This window comes from Candoia aspera, chromosome 2, assembly GCF_035149785.1.
Source record: "Candoia aspera isolate rCanAsp1 chromosome 2, rCanAsp1.hap2, whole genome shotgun sequence".
Lineage (NCBI taxonomy): Eukaryota > Metazoa > Chordata > Lepidosauria > Squamata > Boidae > Candoia > Candoia aspera.
Window position 1 is genome coordinate 91782254 of NC_086154.1, and position 23782 is coordinate 91806035.

General features: G+C 41.0%; 1 protein-coding gene across 1 annotated transcript in view; it reads right to left on the minus strand.

Annotated features, from left to right (window-relative positions):
* Positions 1-3929: 3929 nt before the first annotated feature.
* The window catches only part of TENM2 (teneurin transmembrane protein 2), an 874568-nt gene continuing 854715 nt past the window's right edge, over positions 3930-23782 (minus strand). The window contains exons 26-29 of the mRNA XM_063292454.1: positions 20014-20310; positions 16887-18501; positions 7417-7547; positions 3930-5858 (exon numbers count right to left, since the gene is read on the minus strand). Coding sequence (XP_063148524.1) covers positions 5097-5858; positions 7417-7547; positions 16887-18501; positions 20014-20310 — 2805 coding nt within the window. The 3' untranslated portion in view covers positions 3930-5096. The remainder of the gene's footprint in view (positions 5859-7416; positions 7548-16886; positions 18502-20013; positions 20311-23782) is intronic.

A 23782-nucleotide genomic window follows, 5' to 3' on the forward strand; every position in this document is an offset into this window, starting at 1 on the left:
TCTCACTTCCATTAAACATCTTTGACTGTAGCATTATTTGCATTAATTAATGTGTGGGGGGGTTATGTTTGCTTTTCTTTTGTTTTTTATACAATTATCTCCCCTGCTGGAGCCACTGGTTAGCTTCACACACTGTGCAAAGTTTGCATGGTTTACAAGGTGCAATGTCTGAGTTCCAGTAACATGCTAACCCGAAATAAACTAATTATAGTATGGCCATGTTGAAGGATATACTGACCCCCCAAAGTAAGATTATGAGTTTGCCCCGGAAATGAGCTGTAGTACTGGAGCATCTTGCGTACTTGTGTAGTACCAAGCATCTTGGTTGCCTTTAGGCTTTCTTTCATCCCATCCCATATATACCTTGGAGGGAATAAGGATACTAAAAGAAGGATTAGTCTCTTCCCATTGCATATGTGGTGGCCATGACTCCAGCTGGATAACCACATAGTTTTTTGGTTCAGAAAGTCTCAGCTTTCATGGAGCTACCAGCTGCACTGGTCAGCCTTCTGTGACATGGCCTCTTCTCAATGGTTAGCTCCTAACAGGGGCTTAGCATGTCATATAAATCAGGTTCTATGACATCTAGAGTACTTTACTGTTCCAGCACTGGAAACAAATCTCACTGGATACACCTACAGCTGGAGATTAATTCCATGATGATGGCATACAAGCAGCAGGAACATTTGTAACAGAAGCAAGACAATGGGCAAGTCAGTATCAGTTCTGCATTAAATCTCAACATCTCTGTACGGGAAGCTGTATAAAAGGTTTTTCAGGTGTTTGTCAAGTTCTGCAGACAACTGTCTTCATTGATGTTACTCCTCCACCCCTTAAATTACTTAGGTCAAAACCTTGATTATGAATATTTGATAAAATCTTGGTAACTGCTTTGATTTTTCTCATGTAAATCCTCTGTCAAGGCTGTTTGACAGTGGCCTTGCTTTCCAACTCCTGCAGTTCTAGTATCCAAATAAAATGCTTGTTAATTCAGTTTGTTATAATTCAGTGACTGTCTCTTTATAGTATTTTGGAATAATTTATTCATAATAGCACACAGTAGGGCTTAAAGGTATTCTAAGATACCAGCAAGGGAGAAATAAAAGCAATTGCTTTATGAAGGGCATCCTTTCACCAAATGACCTCATTGTTTATCTGGAATGGGACTTGTTGATTGCAGTGATCTCCTCTGGGCACAGCTTAAGAGTAATAATGAGCTTGTGTTTTGGTAACTTCTATTCTGTTTCCAAACTTTTGTGTAATGTTTCTAAATAATATATTAGCACAAAACAAAGCTATAGTAAATATGTAGAGGGCAATACTGTACTATTACATCAGAAACCTGGTGTAGGAACAGAGGTAATTTTCTAGCATTCCAGAATCACAAAGTACATCACGTTATTCTTCAGAATGAGTCATGATTTTAAAAGACAATAGCAAACCTATCAGCAAGCATCAGCATTATCTGCCAAATGGCAGAACTACCATTTTTTCAATACCTCTATATCAGATACTCCTTTTTTTAAAGTTAAACTCTCTCATCAACCTCACCCCACCTCAACATAGACACATACAAAACACTGGCTTTCCATGGGCTTGGGAGATTTGGTTTTTGTTTCATTCCTTAATGAAGTGCATTTCCTCACCAAAAAAGTTGTCCGCTGCTTTTATTAGAGGATTATCCATCCATTTATTTGACACCTACTTTACTATCCTTTTCCCTACTCATTTAATAGCATCTGCTATTAATGGTTTGATGGAGGCAATGGCAAACCATTTTCATTTTATTATCAAGAAAACAGGAATTAAGCTTGACTTGAGGGACTCTTTATTTTGGTGTTAATGACATTTATGATAGCTCCATACTTTTCTTTTCTCTGCCTTGTTCTGTGTTGTGATTTTGTATTTTGATTATATTGACTATCTTAAGTAGATTGATTGGTCAGGATTCAGGATGCTTTGACCGCAATGGGGAAAAATTATAGCAAAATATTCTGCAATATAGGCTGTACATCACCCCATTATTTCAGTTCCCTGCTCAAGTCAACATTATTCTGCATGATACAGAGATCCTTCAGCTAAAACTTACTACAGCGGATCCACCTTAAGCTGCATGAGATGTTGTATGATAGACAGACTGTAAAAGTAGTAACTGAACCTGCATGAAGCCTTTTTTTCTGAATATACATTTATTTAAAGCAGGAAAACAGGGAAATACTTCTTCTCATTTTTTTTGTTAGTGTTCTACTTATTTGTGAAATAAAATATTCATGCTATTTTTCACAACACTTTTTCTGGGTTTGTACCTATGCTTGAAGAATTTTAAAAGCAGCTGTCCCCCTTATGCTTACCTGCACAACTTACAAGTTATTGTTGGCATCTGAGCTAAAGATCAGCATGAAATCTGATCCAGCTGAGAACAATTCATAAGCAATTTTGAGTGCAGTGAAGTGAATACATCCATCCCGCTCCAGTGTATGTTTCACTGACTTGTAGTACTCTGCTCCAGTCTGATAGAAAGATTGCTGTTCTGTAGGAAGCAAGCACTTGAAATATTACTAAGTATTACTCTTCTTGTGTTTCTATCTTGTAGTTCTTAGTGGGTACACTATTGACTGCTTGAGACAATCAAGCACAGAAGTCTCCTATTAACTGTTCTGCTGCTTTCAGAAATGAATTGCAAGTAAGCAGAAATGGCATTGTAATTGTTCTCCATTTTCATATGGTTTTACTTATTTGCCACATTTGGGTCAGCCATGAGTAATACTGTTTGCTTATTGTTGTGACAGATGGCCTGACGTTCTGTGCTTGCAGTGATATTGCCTTTAGAAGAAATAAATTAAAAAAAAAAAATAGAATGGCTACTTAGTACTTGGGTGAGTGCATTCTGAAATCCCATGTTCATCTTAGCAGAATGACACTGAGGCTTGGAACCAGTACAAAGGGCTCTTAGCAGTATAATTCCCATTTTGTTTGTGTGTTTCTTTGTATGCAGTAATTCATCAGCAATTCTATAAGTTAAAGGGATCGGTGTTGTTTCCATAGGGAAAAATAATGTGTTCATTAAAGCACAATTTCCAGAATTAGTTTCTAAATCATGAATTACAGTTATACTTTATTCTACATTAGGCAGACCCCATCTTAGTTATTGCATCAGTTCTAAGAACCACACTTTTAAGTGCAATTCGAAGGGGCTGGAACAGATTAAGAGAAGAGTGATGAGGATGATCAGTGTACTAGCAACTAAGAGAGTTTGAAGGAACTGGGAGTGTTTAGCCTTGAGAAGACTGTGAAGGGATGATACATCACTCTTCAAGAACCTGAAAAGATGCCACACAGAAGAAGGTCAAGACCTGTTCTCCATAATTGCAGGTTGTCAGGACATGGAATAATAGTTTAATGTTACAGAAAGGCAGATTCCAACTGCATGTTAAGAAAAAGTTCTGTAGAACAGCAGTTCTATAGTCAAACCAATTACTTAGAGGTGGGTTGGGCTCCCTTTCATGGACTGCACTGAAGCAGAGATCAGACAGTAATCTGTTGGGGACGCTTTAATTTGAATTCCTGCATTGACTGAGGGTTGAACTTAATGACCCCTTCCACTCCTACAACGTTTGGGGGGTAGTAATGACAAACTGTAGATATAACCACATGATAACTCTTACTTTGTTGTACAGTGTTCTAATTTTCTTGTTCTTAGTTGCCAGTGGTCTTTTAAAATCATTTTTACCAGGCATGTGGAAAATCACTTTAATTAAATGAAACAATTAATTTGAATTAAAACAACTTTGGCTTTCTATTTCCCTATAGCTGCTATACATTGCTCTGCCTATGTAACATTCAGCATTTTTAATTTAATTCTCATTGTATTACATACAGATTTTTTTCCATTATGCTTCTTGTTTTCTTCTAAAACAGAAGACATTAAATTCACAGGGGTTTTAGAGACTTTATTTATGTATAAACAATTTAAACACTTTGCCATAAATTATCTTTGCCTGCCTCTATTCTTTGCTTAGCAGCAAATTAAAATTAATATAAAAACTCAATGAACAATTCATACATGTATAATACAAAAAAGTTCTGTACCAAAGTTCTTATCAGACTTGTTTTTTTTATTTTTTTTTATTTTTCTTGGTGACCATAATGTGATTGTCTCAGTTTCTTGACCAAACAAACACACTAATATTTTTTTATTTTTAAAATCTGAAACAGTGATTGTGCCTTCTGGCTGATGTATGTACAGGGTGATCTGAATTGGTGCCCATTTGCAACAGTGTTAATACAATGCCCACAGCTCTACTAGAACTGACCAACAAACTACTGAATCTAAACAGACTACACCCTGCAACTGTGTTACTGCCCACAATGGAATCTTCAAAGACAAACAGAGTATGAAATTTATCAGTAGTGATTTATAGCCACAATTTTGAATTGAACTTTACACTCTGCCCTCTTTGAATAAATTAACCTTAGGCCAGACAAAATCAGGGACAGAGTGCAAGTTCAGATTTATATTCCTTAATATATTTCTGTTACTATTTCCAGTGCTCTGTTGCTCCTGCTCTCCTCATTTCTTCCAGTTGCTACACACAAATCACCCCAGAAGTCATGTATTAAATGCACCTGTATTTTGTGTTTAAATGAAAAACCTCCAGAATGTTTATCAAACAAGCAGCCTGAAGAATCTTTCTCATCAGCTGACTTAGTGGATGGTGGGTGGCCCTCTTGGATTTCTTGAACATTTGCTCACATGTGAATGGAGTGAGGTAATATAAGATGAGGCCTTCTTTTTCAGTATTTTTGATGTGAAACTATTATTTTTTTCTTTAGACCCACAACAAGTGGGTAATATTTATGGGGTACTTTTGAACTTAAATGACTTAAAGTGTTCAGTCTGGCTTTAGTCCACTTCAGGATGTAGTTTTTAATCCCTTGAGCAGCAGCATTTGACTCAAAAAATGTGAGCTCTCTTGCCACCTCTTATCCCAAAGCAGTTCAGCCGAGTGCCCCCGATGGTCTTCATCTCCTTAGGAGAGGAGATAACAGTTGTAACTACTGATTCATCCAGGCAAGGATGACAGCAGATAAATTGGTTACCTCTTTCCCATCTCATTCTGTCTTAAGAACTGGATGTTGCTGCTACTGTCTGCCAGCTCTGGATACTGCTCTACTGGGAGCACATAGTATCCTTCATAACCTTGAACTCTGCCTGTACTCAAAAGCTGCTGCTTCTCTCCTTCAGTCCACAGGCGGCTTCCCTCTTTGCCGTCCCGTGCCTTCTGTTGCTCTTTGGCCCAGGCTGACCCCAAGGCCCTCTGCCGAGCTTGGTCCAGAACTCTAGCCTTTTCTTCATCCAGAGTGTCTGGGGTCAGACCATAACGTATGTTAATCAATAAAGTGGAATACTGGAATTCAATGTTGGTAAACCTTCGAGTCCTTCCATTGATTAGGAGGGTGGGCTGGGATACTGTAACATTGATTCCACTATCCAATACTTTACGTCCACTTGTCATGGCCAGGGTGACAAGATCACCATCAGATGAGCCAATCTTGACAAAATAATGGGTGTCTTTCCCCTCAATGCTATAGTGCATTTTGTCCAAGTAGTAAGCATTGTTAAGCACAGAGGCAATTTTTCGGCTGTCTTCCGTTGCAATGCTCGAAATGCCTGTGGTTACTCTGGCTTCCTTCACAGCAAACATGATCCCCTTACCTATAATCGGAGTAGTGGTTGCAAACCAGTGACCTGCTTTCTCTCTAAGATTGGCATGTAATCTTTTTGATATGACTTGTCCCTCAAGGGCCATGAAGGCTTGGTTGTGCCTCTCTGTTGTTTGCTGTACTCCAGTAATTAACTAGAACAAAAATAAGGAGGAAAAGAAAATTACGTTACTGATAAGCACAGACTAAAAGAAATTCTTTAAAGTTCATGAAAAGCCAAATTTCACTCTAAAAATTTCTAATTTATTTAACTATGTCACCAACAAATTTATATTCAAATCCAGCAATTTGGGCCAGTGAATAAATATTCTGAACAGTACTGAAATATAGTCTACATTGGGTAGCCTTTAAAGAGAGTTTGTAAAATTCAGCTAATATTGAAAGCATCATTGGGAAGTCATATATTCATAGCATATGAGAATGATGTGATATAGCTACATTGGTTACCTGTATTCAATTCCCAGTTCAATTTGAATGAGTTAACTTTTAAATGTAGATTTTAAAGTACCACTTGCACGCACCAGACTGATGCCCTGATGGGTTTGTACAATACAAACCTGGGCATTAATCTGATCAGAGTTTTTTTCAAATGGCTTTATATTTGAAGCCTTCTCCCCAAAGAGATCTTAGTGTTCATTTCAATCTGTATTTTATTAAAATTATTACAGGGTTTGTTTTAAACAATTCTGATTTGCTGTTTTTAGTCTTTGTAATTAGATTGTTTTATCTGAGAAAAAAAGTGTCTGTTATAAGTTGCCTAGAGAGTGCTTTGTTTTATTCAAATTTAGTGTTGTTAGCAAATTAAAATATAGTATACAGTTGTACTTCCAAAATCTCCAAAATAATACTATAGATCTAGAATTTTTTTTTTTATTGGGGCATTTATAAAGAACAGTTGCAACTTTAGGTATGTATTAGTTTAAGTAGAAAAAAAATAATAAGCAGAAGAAATGATAGTATATACTGTGTAGGATTATGTAGGATGTGGAGAAAAGTATTTTTTAATAGTTCTAATGAAGTTAACTGGCAAGAGTAGTATGGAAGAAAAACAGATATATACGAATTTCAGATTCAGAGACATCAGTAGAGTTCATGTAACAGTAAAACTATTTTAGCCATAGTTTGTTCAGTAAGCCATAACGGCTTTGTTGACATATAACACCCAGACATGATATTTCTGCAGCACTGTTATCACCCCTTAGTGTTCTGATAGAGCCGAGATATAAAGATATAAATATTGTCTGCTATTACAACATGAATATATTATCAATTAATTGGGGGAGGGGTTTGATATGTAAATATCAAAGGATCTTATACTGGAATGCTATAATGATTTGTGCTGACAGCCATAAAAGGTACAAATCTATCCAGCTGATTCAATCCACTTATGTTTCACCAGTTTTACTTTTATCAGCTGTGCTTGTTATTGTTAACTTTACAAAACAATAGGGCCATGAAAAGCATTCAAACATTCTCTTCACAAAATGCATTGGCATGATCAATGTGATCATCTAATTCTCCTGATGTGAAGGAATGGGTTCAGGATGTGTTTGTTATCATATCTTGAAATGTCTTTAACTTCTACGAAACTTAAAAATGCATATGAAATTTGCAAAGCAGTCCTTTGATTTGCAACCCCAAGATGTACACTAAGAAAACTATATACTATAGCTACAGAAAGCCGCTGCTTACCTGCCCGTTTTCACATGCCTGAGATTCTGACAGCTCATAAGGAGGTGGTACAAAGTACATTTTTGCTCTTGGGAAACCAGGTATAATGTTGCTGAGTTGAAAACCAAACATCACTAGCCAGCTTTTCACATCTAAGAATTAAAATAAGCACATTTATGAAAGCTGAAGATGGGTAGTAAACTACTAGAATTGAGTCCAGCTCCTACTTATAAAGCCAGGATGGAATTTTCAGCATTTTTCTTGACAATTTGGGTAATAAAAATGTTCAGCAAGTAAAAGGATAGATATTGTGTCATTGCTACAAAAAAGCAGAGTATTCATAGGAAAAGCTTTTCTGAGTTTTGGCAAATAAAAAGCTTAGAGTGCTTTTTAAATAGAAAATCATCATAAAGGAAAGAAAAAGTATGCTACAGCTATCACTACCTCAAACATTATTTATTGCTCTCTAGTATCTATAGTAGAATATTACCTTCCAAATAATTTACTTCAGCTATGCTAGTAGGAAATAAAAGGAAGGTAGAAGGGGAACAGCACAGCCTGTTTCAGAATCCATGCTCTACTTTACATAAGGAAAGGAAAAGTTTCCTTTCTTGGTGAAAGGATGGGCTGAGTATAGGAGGCCATGACAAAAGAAGAAGAAAAAAAAGAAATAATGCAATATTAATAGTTTGGGGTCAAGGAAACAGTGATTTTATGGAAAGCTATAAGATTAGTTAGGAAAGCATGTTGAGCAGCTAACTATCCAATCCTGATTCCCTCCAGATGTGTTGGACCTTCAATTTCCATAATTTTCAGCCAGGATGGCCAAAATGGATGTTAACTGTGGTATTTTCTTCTTTGGGGAAGCATTTGTTTAAACTATTTGCTGGGCAGATTTCTTAATCCCTTCCATTCCAGCCATTTTCACGCAATGCTTCTGTTGCAGCTGGCTCATCATCTACTGGTAGAATTTGATTCAAGGCTTTTGGGAGGAGAATATTTCTTCTCTCTTTAGAAGAGCATATCCTAGACATCATGAACGATACAATGCATATTAAGCTCTCCCCATTCCCAATAATTTATGTTGTAACTCTCTTGAAATATATTTATTTTGCCTAATATTTAAACTTTTTGAAAATTACAGTAGCTGCATTAATGGGAAAACTTCTTGTTCTTAAAAAAACTTACAACATGTACCACATTCTGTTCTGAAAAAGGTTTTCTTGAATAGCTGTTAATTTCCTTTCTTTAGAAGCACTTACAACTAACTTAGCACTAAGTGGCAAATTAATACCAACGGAGTAGAATATTTACCATACATATAGAAGGAAACATTCTTTTAAATTTTAAGAGAGCCTTCCCCATTTTGGAATGACAGCTAGCACTGGGAAATTAGTGCCCATATGTACTCCGATTAAAATAAAATAGTACTATCTATTTCTAAATAATGAAAATGGAAACGATTTCAATAAATTATTCACTCTTGCAAGATTTCAGGTGGAAATATGTGAGATCTCAGATGTGAGCTTGGAAAAAGGTCACAAAATTTGGCCCATTTTAAATTTGTTAACCAGTTTTTGGGTAGGGCAATGCTCATACTTAAAAGGATTTCCAGTCCCTGGATTACACAATAGCTACATGGGATTGAGTGAGTTTCAGTGCAGATCAAAGCCCATTTACCCCACCAGTTCTGATTCCTACTGGCTTGATCTGATCCCTGTTTTGTTTTAGGGTGTAGATCAATTTCACTTCCATGATACTGTGAACAGTCACTCTATTATTAGAGGTCTGGTTGATTTTCTCTCTCTCTTTCATTAGTTTATTTGTATCCTAAGTCCCAGCAACCACTCTGTCAAGGATTTGGGGCCCGATCAACATGTAACAAAACCCTCATTTTTTCTGAGTAGACTTATATGTTTACCAGAATTCTGTAACTACATTTATCAGTTATGGTAATTTGAAGAACATTAAAATGGGAACAGTGTTCCTCTTGTTGGATACATCATGTCCATCCAACCAAATTCTTTCCTTCTTATAGAATAAAGGAGACATCACTTGGTGTCTTACTATCCATCTCTAGTCTGCTTCTGTGTACATAAAAGGGGTTAATGGCTGGAATGAACAAAGGCCATTTCCACTGAGACTGTCCATGCTTATTACCCACAGTGATGTTTCCAGTGGCTCTGAAAAGTTCTGTGCCTTTTAATAGAAATACAGACAATATAGAGTGTTGATATTAAGTCCTCTTCCCTTTTTATCTCTTGCCTCTTGTTCATCTCTCTCTCCCTGCTATGCCTGCCTTTTGTCCTGCTTTGCCAGTTAACTGTTTTTATGTTTACTGGTGTTTAATAAATAAACATCAAGCTATATTTTTGCTAGCTGAACTGAGTAGGGTGTTTGCTTGCTCTGATCTGGATATAGGGATTGACTTTGTGCTGGTTGCAAACTAAACAAAATTATCCAGTTATTTTCAAACAGTCTAAGCCAACCCAAAAAATAATAGAGAGTGAGTTAAGTAAAGTAAAACATCATTTTATTTTTTTCTTGAATTCAAACCTTAGAACTTAACCCAGAGGACAAGGTTTCTCTTTGCTTTTGCACCTTCCATGAAAGACTGGTAGCTCTGACCACCTTCTCTGCTCTCCTTTTTTTTCTCAGTTTGGGAAGGCAAATCATATCCCACACAGACGACTACAACTGATCACCAATGGTATGTAAACCACTGCTTGACAAACATTGAATTATATCCTTAGCATGTAACTTCTCTCCAGGCACTGGCTAAATCCCCCTGAATTAAATTGCTGCGTATAACAGAAGAAGCAACAGCACTGAATGTGCAAATTGGTGTGAAATATGCTTATAAAATCTCCTAACTTTTAGCGTTTTACATTGCTGAGCTTAATTCACATACATGAAGTGTGATTCTACTGCTCAGTCCAGAAACAGTTATTACATGGGCTTAGCTTGATACATATCTGTCATGTTCCCCGTTGCAAGGCATATGTGCATCACAACGGGGAACATGCACATTAGGTAAGAGGAAGGGATAAGCATAATCCCTAAATCACTCAAGCACCCATAATCCAGAAGGGAACCCCCAACACAATAGATAAGCCCTTCAGACCAAACTTAGCACCCATCAAGAGGCAAGGGGAACGCCTTCCCATTTCCCCCGGGGATGCATTCACACCTCACTCAGGCACGCATATCCACAGAGTAATGCCCAACATAATGGGAGCACCCATCAGGCAGTAATTCATGCCTATCAGAAGATTGGGGAAACACCTTCAGGGGACGCACCCGGTCCGGACGGAGACAGGGAGACAAAGGAGATCGCCGGGATTGCCCATCAGCTGACGCATCGAGGTCTCAAGCACCCATCCGGTCCTGGCCCGAGGGTGGAGAAGCACGATGTCCACCAGCAAAGTATAAACAGGGCACCCTGTCACCACATAAGGATTCCCGTCTTTCTCTTTGCACGCACACTGTTCAAATAAAACCAGAAATCCTTAGACCTTCTAAGTGAGTCTGAGTCTTATTCTGAGTGTGGCTGCCCTGACATAAAGACGGGAATCCCCCCAAATTTTTTTCGCTAGCACCTTTCCAGACTTGTCTGTGAAAGAACAACGCAGCAATGAAGCGGCACCCGGGAACCGGCGACAGCACCCGCAACCTCGCGGTAAGGACCAGCGGATGCCCAGCAGGGGAGGAACCCAGCCGCAATGTGACCAGGGCGACCACCGGTGAGTCGCAGGCGGAATGGGTCACCCTCGATGCAATGGGGGAATCCCTACCCGTGATGGTTGAAGCGGTGTGGGAGCAATGGAACACACCCACAGCGAGAGGCAGAGATTGCCAGCGGAGCGGGCAAGCCGTGGGAGGCGCCACGGAGAACTCGTGCTGCGGAGCCATGGAAGCACACCTGGCATGGATCGAGCGGCTCCTTGCAGAACTAGCATTGAAGCGTGGAGGCAGCGACCGGGGTGAGTGCGAATGGAGCGCCAGAAGCTCGTCCCCACCCCTGCTTGACCCCGAAGCATGGCAGCTGCAGCAGCAGGGCGCAGCATGGGAGGAGGGAGCCGACCACGCCAGAGCACACTGCACTGGGTTGCCTGGGAATGGGTTCCCCCCCCCCCCTATTCTGCAGGGCGTCAGCTGGGAAGAGTCTGGAGGTGAGTGGATGCTGAGCCGACACCACCTGGAGCCTGGGCGAGGGAATCCCCACATCGGGACAACAGTTTCCTACCGGAGGGGAGAAGGACCACACGTCCAGAGGCGCCCTGGAGCCCACCCACGATGGGAGTGAGAGACCTCGCGGCACGATTCAACAGCGACCCAGCCACGTTGTTGTTCTTCCTCATCAACGCAAGGAACTACATGGCTGAATACGGACCCTGCTTCCAGACAGAACAGGGAAAGATCAACGCCATTGCCAACAGACTCAGGGGAAGGGCGGCTGACTGATATGTCCATCGATGCCAGGCAGATGCCCCGGAACTCAAACATGTGGACGTGTTCCTGGTTGCTCTGGACTCCCACTTCAGAGTCCCCCTCAAGACCGAAATGGCGAAGAGAGCACTACGGCAAATCAGGCAAGGACAGCGCTCCGTGGTGGCTTACGCAAGCGAGTTCCAAGCGCTTGCGGGCAAAGTGCGCGACTGGTCACAATCCACCCTCACGGAAAAATTCAAGGAGGGACTTAACTTAAACATTTTAAGATGGGCGCTAAACCGGGATGACCCCACCACCCTCCGCGAATGGATTTGGCTGGCGGGAAAGGCGGAGAACGCTCAAGAAACCTTTCGGCATGTCCAGAGGTCCCTACAAACCACAGCAACAGCCAGAGGACCCCGATCCAGCGGTGCTCCAGCGACACCGGTGACCCGACCCTGGGGGGAGGAACGAGAGCGCAGGTTTGCCCAGGGGCAGTGCTTCAAGTGTGGAGAGGCAAACCACAAGGCGGCGGCTTGCCCGAAAGCAAAGACAAGAGACAGCCAGGGAAAGGTTCCCAAAAAACCAGCCCCAACGCCAAAGAAAAGGCCAGCCACGAAGGGGGAAACCTTGGCAAGGGAATTCCCTGATGTCACCGATGATGAGGAAAGCGGAAGCGACAAACTGGCGGGAAACGCCAGCCACCTGCCTTAAAGAGCGCCAAAAGACAGGTGGACGATAACAAAGGGCGCAACGACTTTGGGGTGAGTGACAACTGCCCTACCCTATATGTGAGAGTCACCCTGGCCCACGGGGGGAAAACAGAGAAGGTTTGGGCGCTGATTGACTCGGGTTGTATGAAATGCCTCATGCACCCAGACCTGGTGGCCGTGCTTAACCTCCGCTGCTATCCACTTCAGCACCAACTGGTGTTCACGCAGTTGGACGGATCAGCAGCGGGAGGGGGTCCGGTCACCCAATACACAGAGTTGTGATGAGGCTCGGCAACCACGAGGAAAGCCTCCCTTTCATCGTGGCACCAGTGGGCCAACCTCTACTCATACTAGGGATCCTGTGGCTGGGGCATCACAACCCCCAAATAAATTGGGCGACAAGAGAGATCACCTTTTCAGACGGGCGTTACAAAGCACCCACAGGAGATCGGGTTCCCTGCGCCGCAATGGGGAGGGCGACAACGACCTCAATGCACCTGGAGGCAGAAACCCCGGAGGGCCTGCCAGCCAGATACAAAGACTTTGCTGACGTTTTCGGGGAAAAGGAGGCTGACAAACTCCCCCCCCCCCCTAGAAAAACAGACTGCACCATTGAACTGATCCCGGGGGCAACCTTACCAAAGCCAAAAATATATGCCATGACACAAAGGGAGTTGGCAGCATTAAGGGACTTTATTGACAAGAATTTGGCACGGGGGTTTATCGAATCGGCTAACTTACCAGTCGGAGCCCCGGTCCTTTTTCGGGAAAAGAAGGACGGGTCCCTCTGGCTCTGCACAGATTACCATGGGCTCAATGCCGCATCCGTTTCAAATAAATATCCCATGCCCATAATAAAGGACATTCTAGCCCACCTCGCAAAGGGCAAAATATTCACAAAATTAGACCTCAGGGAAGCCTACTTCTGGATTCGAATAAAGAAGGGGGACGAATGGAAAACGGCCTTCAATTGCCTGCTGGGGTCGTTCCAATACCGAGTTCTACCGTCTGGGTTAGCTGGGGCACTGGGCATGTGCGACCACTTGTTTAAGGGGGTGCTTGTTTACCTGGATGATGTTTTAATTTATTCTGAGAACGAAGCCGAGCACGAACGCCTCGTAAAGTCAGTGCTCACGAAACTCTGCAAGGCAGAGCTATACGCAAAGCTCTCCAAGTGTGAATTTCACAAGGAGCAAATCGACTACCTCGGCTACCGGATCTCGGCAAGGGGGATCGAAATGGACCCCAGTAAGGTTCAGGCTATACTAGCATGGGAGCGCCCGCGCACAAGGAGACAACTTCAAAGTTTCCTGGGGTTCATGAATTTCTACAGGGGTTTCATCCGGGGGCTAGCAGAAATTGTGCTGCCGCTGACTAACCTCCTCCGGACAAAGGGCCTGGGAAACACCCGTAAATCATGAAACCCAGGGGCGCTGTTAAACTGGACAGCTGATTGTCAAATGGCTTTCGAATGCCTAAAAAGCCTCTTCACGGCAGAGCCAGTATTACAGCATCCCGACCCCGCCAGACCCTTTGTCGTACAGGTAGACGCCTCAGACTTTTCTATCGGAGTGCTCCTCCTTGAGCGCGATTTTGACAATCAGCTGAAGCCCTGCGCATACCTCTCCTGCAAGTTCTCGGAAACAGAAAGGAGATGGCACGTGTGGGAGAAGGAGGCGTTCGTGGTCAAGGCAGCCCTGGAAAGGGGCCTCCTGCCCTTTCGAGGTCTGGACTGACCACAAAAACCTGGAGGCTTTCAGCACCCCAAAACACCTCAGTCCAAAGCAAATACGCTGGGCGCAATTCTTCAGCAGATTCAATTTTAAACTTAAGTTCATCCCGGGGAGGAAAAACTTCCTGGCGGATGCCCTTTCCCGACGACCTCAAGATGCTGGCCAAGCACCAGACATTGTGGGGACTGTATGGACAGACACACAGCTTGGCTGCCCCGCTGTCACACGCAGCCAGACTAAAACCCGACGCGCCTCAGAGCAACCACCGGCAAACGGGGGAAGGGGCAGGTCAATTTCACAGGACTGGCAACAAAGACTCGCCCAAGCCCTCAAAAAAGATACATGGTTGCAAAACAACCAACACCATGTATCTATTACGCACGGGCTCGCATGGAAACAAAAAGCCCTATACCTACCAGAACCATTGAGAGCAGAGGTGTTAAACTGCTCCCACGATGATAAAATGGCTGGACATTTTGGGTTCGTAAAAACTTTACATTTAATCAGGAGGCAATTCTGGTGGCCCACCCTAAGAAAAGACGTCAAGGATTACGTAACATCCTGCCCCACATGTGCAAAGTCTAAACGGAAGGTGGGGAAACCCCAAGGACTGCTGCAGAAAGTAGCAAGCCCCTCCCGTCCCTGGGAGGAGATTTCCATGGACTTCATAGTCGACCTGCCACCCAGCCAAAGGAAAACCGTAATCTGGGTGGTAAAAGACTATTTTTCCAAGCAGGCACACTTCATACCCTGTGCATCCATCCCCTCTGCACAGCAACTGGCACGCCTGTTCCTCACCCATATCTACAAAATCCATGGCGCCCCCTACCGTTTGGTGACAGATAGGGGCACACAATTTACCTCCAGGTTCTGGAAAGAGTTCCTAAACCTCATTGGCACGAAGCAAGCACTGTCAACGGCTTGGCACCCCCACACAGACGGCTCTACAGAGATCCTCAACTCTACCCTGGAGCAGTTCCTGCGGGCATTTATTAACTACCAACAGGACAATTGGGTGGATCTGCTTCCTTTTGCAGAGGTGGCCTACAACAACGCGGTACACCAAAGCACAGGTCACACCCCCTTCAAGGTGGTTTATGGCAGAGACTTTGTGCCAATCCAGGAACTGCCCCAACCAGACACCCCACCCTGTTCTCCAGATGACTGGGCAGCTCAACTGGGTATGGTTTGGCCCATCATCCAGCTAGCCCTGGCAGATGCACAAGCTACATACAAGAAGTTTGCAGACAATCACAGGGCGGCACAACCGAACTACAAAGTGGGAGATAGGGTCTGCCTCTCCACTAAGTTCATCAAATTCCCACAGCCCTCCAAAAAATTGGCACCCAAATTTATTGGACCATTCCCCATCACAGAAATTATTAACCCAGTCACTTTCAAACTGGACTTACCCCACAATCTAAGGCGCATACACCCAGTTTTCCACTGCGCCCTCCTGAAACCAGCCACCCCTTCGAAATGGCACACAGAACCCCCCCCCCCCGCCTCCACCCATCATGATAGATGGGCAACAGCATTTTGAAATCCAAGAAATACTTGACTCCAGGAGGCAAAGGGGCACACTACAATACCTGGTCAAATGGAGGCATTTCCCACACCCAGAGTGGGTCCAAGCCCAACATGTCTCAGCCAAAAGGTTGATAAAGAATTTCCATGAAGCATACCCATCCAAACCAGCACCCTAAGATCTTCTTTGGGGGGCAGCATGTCATGTTCCCCGTTGCAAGGCATATGTGCATCACAACGGGGAACATGCACATTAGGTAAGAGGAAGGAATAAGCATAATCCCTAAATCACTCAAGCACCCATAATCCAGAAGGGAACCCCCAACACAATAGATAAGCCTTTCAGACCAAACTTAGCACCCATCAAAAGGCAAGGGGAATGCCTTCCCATTTCCCCCGGGGATGCATTCACACCTCACTCAGGCACGCATATCCACAGAGTAATGCCCAACATAATGGGAGCACCCATCAGGCAGTAATTCATGCCTATCAGAAGATTGGGGAGACACCTTCAGGGGATGCACCTGGTCCAGACGGAGACAGGGAGACAAAGGAGATCGCCGGGATTGCCCATCAGCTGACGCATCGAGGTCTCAAGCACCCATCCGGTCCTGGCCCGAGGGTGGAGAAGCACGACGTCCGCCAGCAAAGTATAAACAGGGCACCCTGTCACCACATAAGGATTCCCGTCTTTCTCTTTGCACGCACACCATTCAAATAAAACCAGAAATCCTTAGACCTTCTAAGTGAGTCTGAGTCTTATTCTGAGCGTGGCTGCCCTGACAATATCTAATCCTTACATATTTTTTAAATGATCAATATGAATAAAATCATGTGTGCTTAAGTCCAGCTGATGTTAGCTGATCTTAAACCCACAGAACCTGGTGCAGGATTATATTACCATCATTTAAAAACTTGGTGATTGGTGATGCAATCATTAAGCAGTGAAATCTTCTTCCTATACTACTAAAAATGAAGAATTTTGAGTCTGTACTTGATATTAAACAAGTTTCCTAAGAGCAAAATACCATTCTTACATCTTTTTTACAATGTTCCTTAGATTTCTAGACTATTAATTATTTCTCACCTGTCACATAGTTCTTTAAATCCAGTTCATTGCTGAGAGGATTGTTGCTCTTGAACATATACAAGTTGAATGGAGCAGGTTCCTTACCAACATTTTTCCACATGGTATAGTCAGGAGAGGTCCAACGTCCAGCCAAAACATCATAATCTCTTTGAGTAAAATGGACAAGTTTTGTTAAGGGATCATATAGCCCTCCATGAAATCCAATGACTATTTGGAAGTCAGGATTAGTATCATGATAGATCTCCCCATAGGCTGTGTATTGCAGTTGCTTGATCATTAGACCGTTGATACTGAAAACTGCCAGTGGTGTACCTGTATTATCCGAGGCAACATAATATTCTTCTCCACTGCTGCTTTCCATTGCAAAAAGATGGCCTTGCAGATCATAGTAAAGAGAGGTAATTTCTGAATTGGAGTGGTTATACACATGTGTGATCCTAGTTGGGTTGTGAAGATCAGCATAAAAATATTGAAGGTGATGTCCCAAGTTAGTTTTGTAAGAAGCTCGTCTTCCTAATCCATCGTAACGGTATTGAACACTCCATCCATTTGCTTTATTATAAGCTCTGGTTAAGAGGCCCTTGGAATTGTATTCAAATATGTCAGAGCCTCTTTGACACAGAAAACCATCATCATCAATTTTATACTGCATGTCACCTAGTCGTGTAATCCTATCTCTTAGATCATAGCGCAGTGGCATCAATCGGATACTGTTTCCAGGGTTCAAGAGATGCAAGTTGCCATTTAGATCATAACTGTAACGCCAGTTTGGTCTGTCATTGACTGCCACGCTCTGGAGCTGCCCATCTCCATCATAATCATACGTGTATTTAGTTGTATTGGCATAAGGCCCAAGCTTTAATTCTCTCTTAGTTACCCTTCCCATACTGTCATATTGCACTGTCATCCAGTACATGAGGGATCGGAACATTTCATACTGAACTTCTTTAATCCGTCCGTGTGTATCAAAATGTTTGCTCAGTGTCATTACAGCTGTTGTGATTATTTGATTTATATCATAATAGATTACCCCAAATTTACCAAAGTGCTCTACTTTGCCTGAGATTTCATCATAACGATAGAGGTCAACTGGAAGAGGGATCTCACTTATTATAGGCTTGATGCTAGCTATTCGAAAACTATTATCATGATAGGTATAATCAAACCTGGCATTGACCATACCTTCTTCAGAGAATCTGTAAATCTGTTTGTCAACCAGAGGGCCAATTTTACGATAGCGGATGGTGCAAGAAAAGCCACCGCTCTGTAGGTTAACCATCTTCAGAACTCCAGTGGTTTCATCATATCCAAAAGTCACTGCTGTACTGTCATACACAATCTCCGACAACTTTGATAACTTCCCGTATTTGTAGAAAACTTGCCGACCAGTTCCTAAAAAAGATGTTTTCAAAATCCTTCCATCATCGCTGTAATCAAAAATCACTGAAGCATTACTTTCAGGTGGGTTATAAATATTTCGAATATAGCCGATTGAGGTGTGAGTGGACATGCTGTGCCGAGCGATGCTTGGCATAGTGACAGCATGCAGCCGATCTGAAGAGTCATATTCAAAGATGTATTGCCGCTGACTTTGAAGGAGTAGTACCATAGACTATTGAAAAAACAAAGTCATATTATATGTTATTTGATCAAAAATATATCAGATGGGTATTATACAATAATACAAAATATAATTAAGGATTCCTTCTTTATATATGACAGTCACAGCCACTGCTGCAATAGACACTTTAATGTATATGTGTATTAATTCACTTGGGGAGAAAGAACCAAAAATAATAAAAAAATGATGCTGAATTATAAAATAAATAATAGAAATTTTATTGTGTTTTATTGTGAATCACCCAGAGTCCCCCGTATGAGGGAGATGGGCGGTGATAAAAATATGATAAATAAATAAATAAAATAAATTACATCCTGTCCTATTCTGTGTATTTTTCTCATTATGCTTAGAAAGACATAGTTAAATTCTATAGTTGCCTTTCTTTTAGATTTGTCAGTCTGTACACACAAACATACATAACTATATAAAGAGAGAAATTAAATGTGATTATTATAAGCTCTTCTAAATGGATTTTAGAGAAGCTGAAGATGCCTTTAAAAAAAAATCTGATTCATTTTCACAAATTCATTTGCTTGCTAGGGCAATAATATACAGGCACTATACTATATTGTATAATACAATAGAGGATACCATAATATTAAGCACACATGTAAGAGTACATTGAACTTACTATGTTCTTTGCCATAAAGAGACTTTTTGCAATTCATGGCAAAGATGCACGTAGAACCTGAAAAGTTTAATCACACAATGTGTTACCACATTAACATTTAGTTGGCAAAGCTCATAGATCAGAGTTGCTCATTGTCTGTTGGCACAGAAATCTGATTGTGGTAAACTATTCTCAAGGTGGGATTTCTTGCTGTTCTTGAAAGGAACCTGGTTCTCGTAACAGCTGATCTCACTCCATTTTATACCAGAATCAATGGATTTTTGTTCCAAGGTCTTCAAATAGTGTATTTTAGCATATATAATTATTTAATATTTATTTATTTATTTATATTTCAAATTTCTATCACTGCCTATCTCTCCCAAAAAGGGGACTCTATTGTTGTCTATTTCATAACATAACAGAAATACTAAAAGTTACTGTCCTAAACATATTTATTAAACATTAAACTTCATTGGATCAACCTGTCTGCAGATCTATCTTAAAAAAATCTATAATCAATCCTTTTTTAGGTCCAACCAACAGAACAAAAAAATGTGCAAGCTCTGAGTTCTCCAGAATCAGGCAAAAAATAGGGGCTGAAGGAGAAGCAAGTAAGTTAAAAAGTAGGACAGGCACAAGGTCTGCTATTTAAATTCAGTCCTAAGATTGAAGATGCAGTGCAATAATCAGTAGCTGTATGTGCTGGCATCAGTTCATACCTAGCATTCAGGAACAAAGTCTGATGAACACCCTCCTTCAGTTCTTAAAATGCAAAGGCACTCAAATTATGGTTTTTGAATTGTTTGATGTATAGGTATGTATGGCAGTGTCAGTAAATCCCTAGCTGGATAGACTTCAATTAATGCAAGGCTGTAGGTCCAAAGATTACCTACTTTTTCTAAGTATGTATAACTCCATACTTTTCCATCAGCAAACATGCGTGCAACAATCCTGCCTTGTTTGTCAATCTCTGTTCTTTCACTCATGGCACCACGCTGAAGCCCAGCCAATCGTCCATTTGAGAAATAAGAGACATTCACAGCAGCAAGTCCACTGCTCGGTAGCCAGAGGAAAGGGCGTCCAAGCTGATCATAAATAATACGCAGTGTAAACTTCCGGTGATCATCATATATTTTCTCTGTGCGAATGTTACGATCATAGTCAATAGATAGCAAGTTTCTTCCATGGACCTAATTAAAGGGAAGTTATTAACATTAGTATATTACAGTAAACATTTAGTAGGTTTGCTTATATCCTGTTTCTGCAGAAAGTTACTTGGTTGGTTGGTTTGTTTTTTGCTGTAAAAGAATTCAGTCATACACTGAAACGTGCATATTGGTCTTTCCTTCAAACTAATTCCTTCGCTTCTATGCAAGAGTGCAATATATATATATATATATATATATATATATATATATGTATATATGTATATATGTATGTATGTATGTATGTATGTATGTATGTATATATATATATATATATATATATATATATATATATATATATACATATATATATATATTGCTTAGAAGCAGGTCCCACTGTGTTCAGTTCCCAGTATCTTTAGGACTGTGTTCTTTTCATAACAATATACTGTACAACGCAACAAAGCAAGCAATTAATGCTGACCAATTTGTGCTCAATACGAATGTGAGAATACAGACTTTAATACAAGGGTAAGAACTATCTAATTTCTAAAGAAAAGGAAAATTAGATAAATCTATCAATATAACCAGACATATCTATTTAAAGATAAAACTTCAACACAGTATAAAGTTTAAAAACACTGAGTAAAACCAGACCAGAAAAATATTAAATCATAATACAAATACAGATTAAACCATCAGCAGCCATCAGTTACTTTCTTATACAAAACTGGTGGAGAACAAATTGGTTTTGAACTCCTTTCAATCTGAACTACCTCCAAGGGAGTTTTTGAATTCTAGTTATAAGTACTGTGGGATTACTGCTAAAAAAATACTTTTTGCAGGTTTAGTAATCTGTGAGAAGAGCCCTGACTACAGATTTTAATGTATAGACAAACTAAGGTGGGTGAAAGGTTTAATGAAGATTAGTTAATTACAAATTCCTTCCTAGCGAGGATGCTAATATTAAAAAAATAGGCATTATGATACACATGCTAATAAAAGACAGCTTAAATTTTCAAACCACTAAGATTTTTTTTTCTGATCTAGACAGGGAAAGAAATTCAAAAATCTAAATAGAACTGAATTCTAGACAATGAATTTTCAGGAGAATGAAGTCCAAATGCAGAGCTAAAAGACACATAATCTGTTCCTTTAGATGTAAGTTGATCAGTGTAGTAATTGTATTGAGATTCCTATTAACAACATAGTACGTATATTCTAGGAAGTATAAAAAAAATTAAGGAAAATAACGATGAAGACAAATGGAACTAGGAACATAACACAGCATGGTATTCCACCTAAAAATAGTGATGTAAAGAGAAATATCAATGGTAACATCTTAAGCAATTCTCAAGTATTTTACCTTGTTTATTCTAAAAGACAAAGATACATTTCCCCATTAAATTCTCAAATTCTAATCATTTATATGTCTGATTTTGATGGCACCTGACTTCAACTGACTCTTTTCCCCCAATAGGATATGTCACTTCACATCTATCATGATTATGATACAGGTTTCTAAGGAAGCTACTGAAGTGTCTTGCTCGGTAAGGTGCTGTTCAGGACAAATATTGTCTGAGTTGTAAATTGGTTTTGACTATCGCTCTAGAGGAGACTATAAGTGATGGAGAAGGAAGGGAATGGACTATTGCATCAGTATAGCAGAAAACCATCTGCTGAACATGTATGCTGTCTGATTAGCTGATTCACATCCAACAAACTACAGTTGTGCTGCTTAAAGAAGGCAAAGGATCTTAGAATCAGCATTCCACACAGCCAGCATTCCAATTCTTGACAGTGAAGCCAGGTTGAAAAGAAAGACTGAATGGAATCTGGAATAGTTCAGCTAGCACTCCTGCAAGCAAAGAAGAAACTAGTGAGTAAAGACAATCAGCTGTCAACATGCAAAAGAAAGGTACAGTACCTCATATCCACATCCTACTTTTAATGGCTGGGGAGTTTTCAGACTGCCTTTCCTATCTTACTCTTAAATGACCAGTCATTTAAAACCAGAGATGAAGGAAGTACATTCCTATATGGATTTTCTTCCAACTAAATATTATTTTTAAACAATTATTTTTAAACAAGCAATGCATGGAAGTGGAAGAAGACAATAGAATAGGAAGGACAAGAGACCTCTTCCAGAAAATTAGAAACATTGGAGGTAAATTCCAGGCAAAAATGGGCATGATCAAAAACAAAGATGGCAAGGACCTAACAGAAGAAGAAGAGATCAAGAAAAGGTGGCAAGAATATACAGAAGACCTGTATAGGAAGGATAACAATATCGGGGATAGCTTTGACGGTGTGGTCAGTGAGCTAGAGCCAGACATCCTGAAGAGTGAGGTTGAATGGGCCTTAAGAAGCATTGCTAATAACAAGGCAGCAGGAGACGACGGCATCCCAGCTGAACTGTTCAAAATCTTGCAAGATGATGCTGTCAAGGTAATGCATGCTATATGCCAGCAAATTTGGAAAACACAAGAATGGCCATCAGATTGGAAAAAATCAACTTATATCCCCATACCAAAAAAGGGAAACACTAAAGAATGTTCAAACTATTGAACAGTGGCACTCATTTCACATGCCAGTAAGGTAATGCTCAAGATCCTGCAAGGTCGACTTCAGCAATTCATGGAGTGAGAATTGCCAGATGCACAAGCTTGGTTTAGAAAAGGCAGAGGAACTAGGGACCAAATTGCCAATATCTGCTGGATAATGGAAAAAGCCAGGGTGTTTCAGAAAAACATCTATTTCTGTTTTATTGACTATTCTAAAGCCTTTGACTGTGTGGACCACAACAAATTGTGGCAAGTTCTTCGTGGTATGGGGATACCAAGTCATCTTGTCTGCCTCCTGAAGAATCTGTATAACGACCAAATAGCAACAGTAAGAACAGACCACGGAACAACAGACTGGTTTAAGATTGGGAAAGGAGTATGGCAGGGCTGTATACTCTCACCCTACCTATTCAACTTGTATGCAGAACACATCATGCGACATGCTGGGCTTGAGGAATCCAAGGCTGGAGTTAAAATTGCTGGAGGAAACATTAACAATCTCAGATATGCAGATGATACCACTTTGATGGCTGAAAGCGAAGATGAACTGAGGAGCCTTATGATGAAGGTGAAAGAAGAAATGCAAAAGCTGGCTTGCAGCTAAACCTCAAAAAAACCAAGATTATGGCAACCAGCTTGATTGATAACTGGCAAATAGAGGGAGAAAATGTAGAAGCAGTGAAAGACTTTGTATTTCTAGGTGCGAAGATTACTGCAGATGCTGACTGCAGTCAGGAAATCAGAAGGCGCTTAATCCTTGGGAGAAGAGCAATGACCAATCTCGATAAAATAGTTAAGAGCAGAGACATCACACTGACAACAAAGGTCCGCATAGTTAAAGCAATGGTGTTCCCCGTAGTAGCATGTGGCTGCGAGAGCTGGACCATAAGGAAGGCTGAGAGAAAGAAGATCGATGCTTTTGAACTGTGGTGTTGGAGGAAAATTCTGAGAGT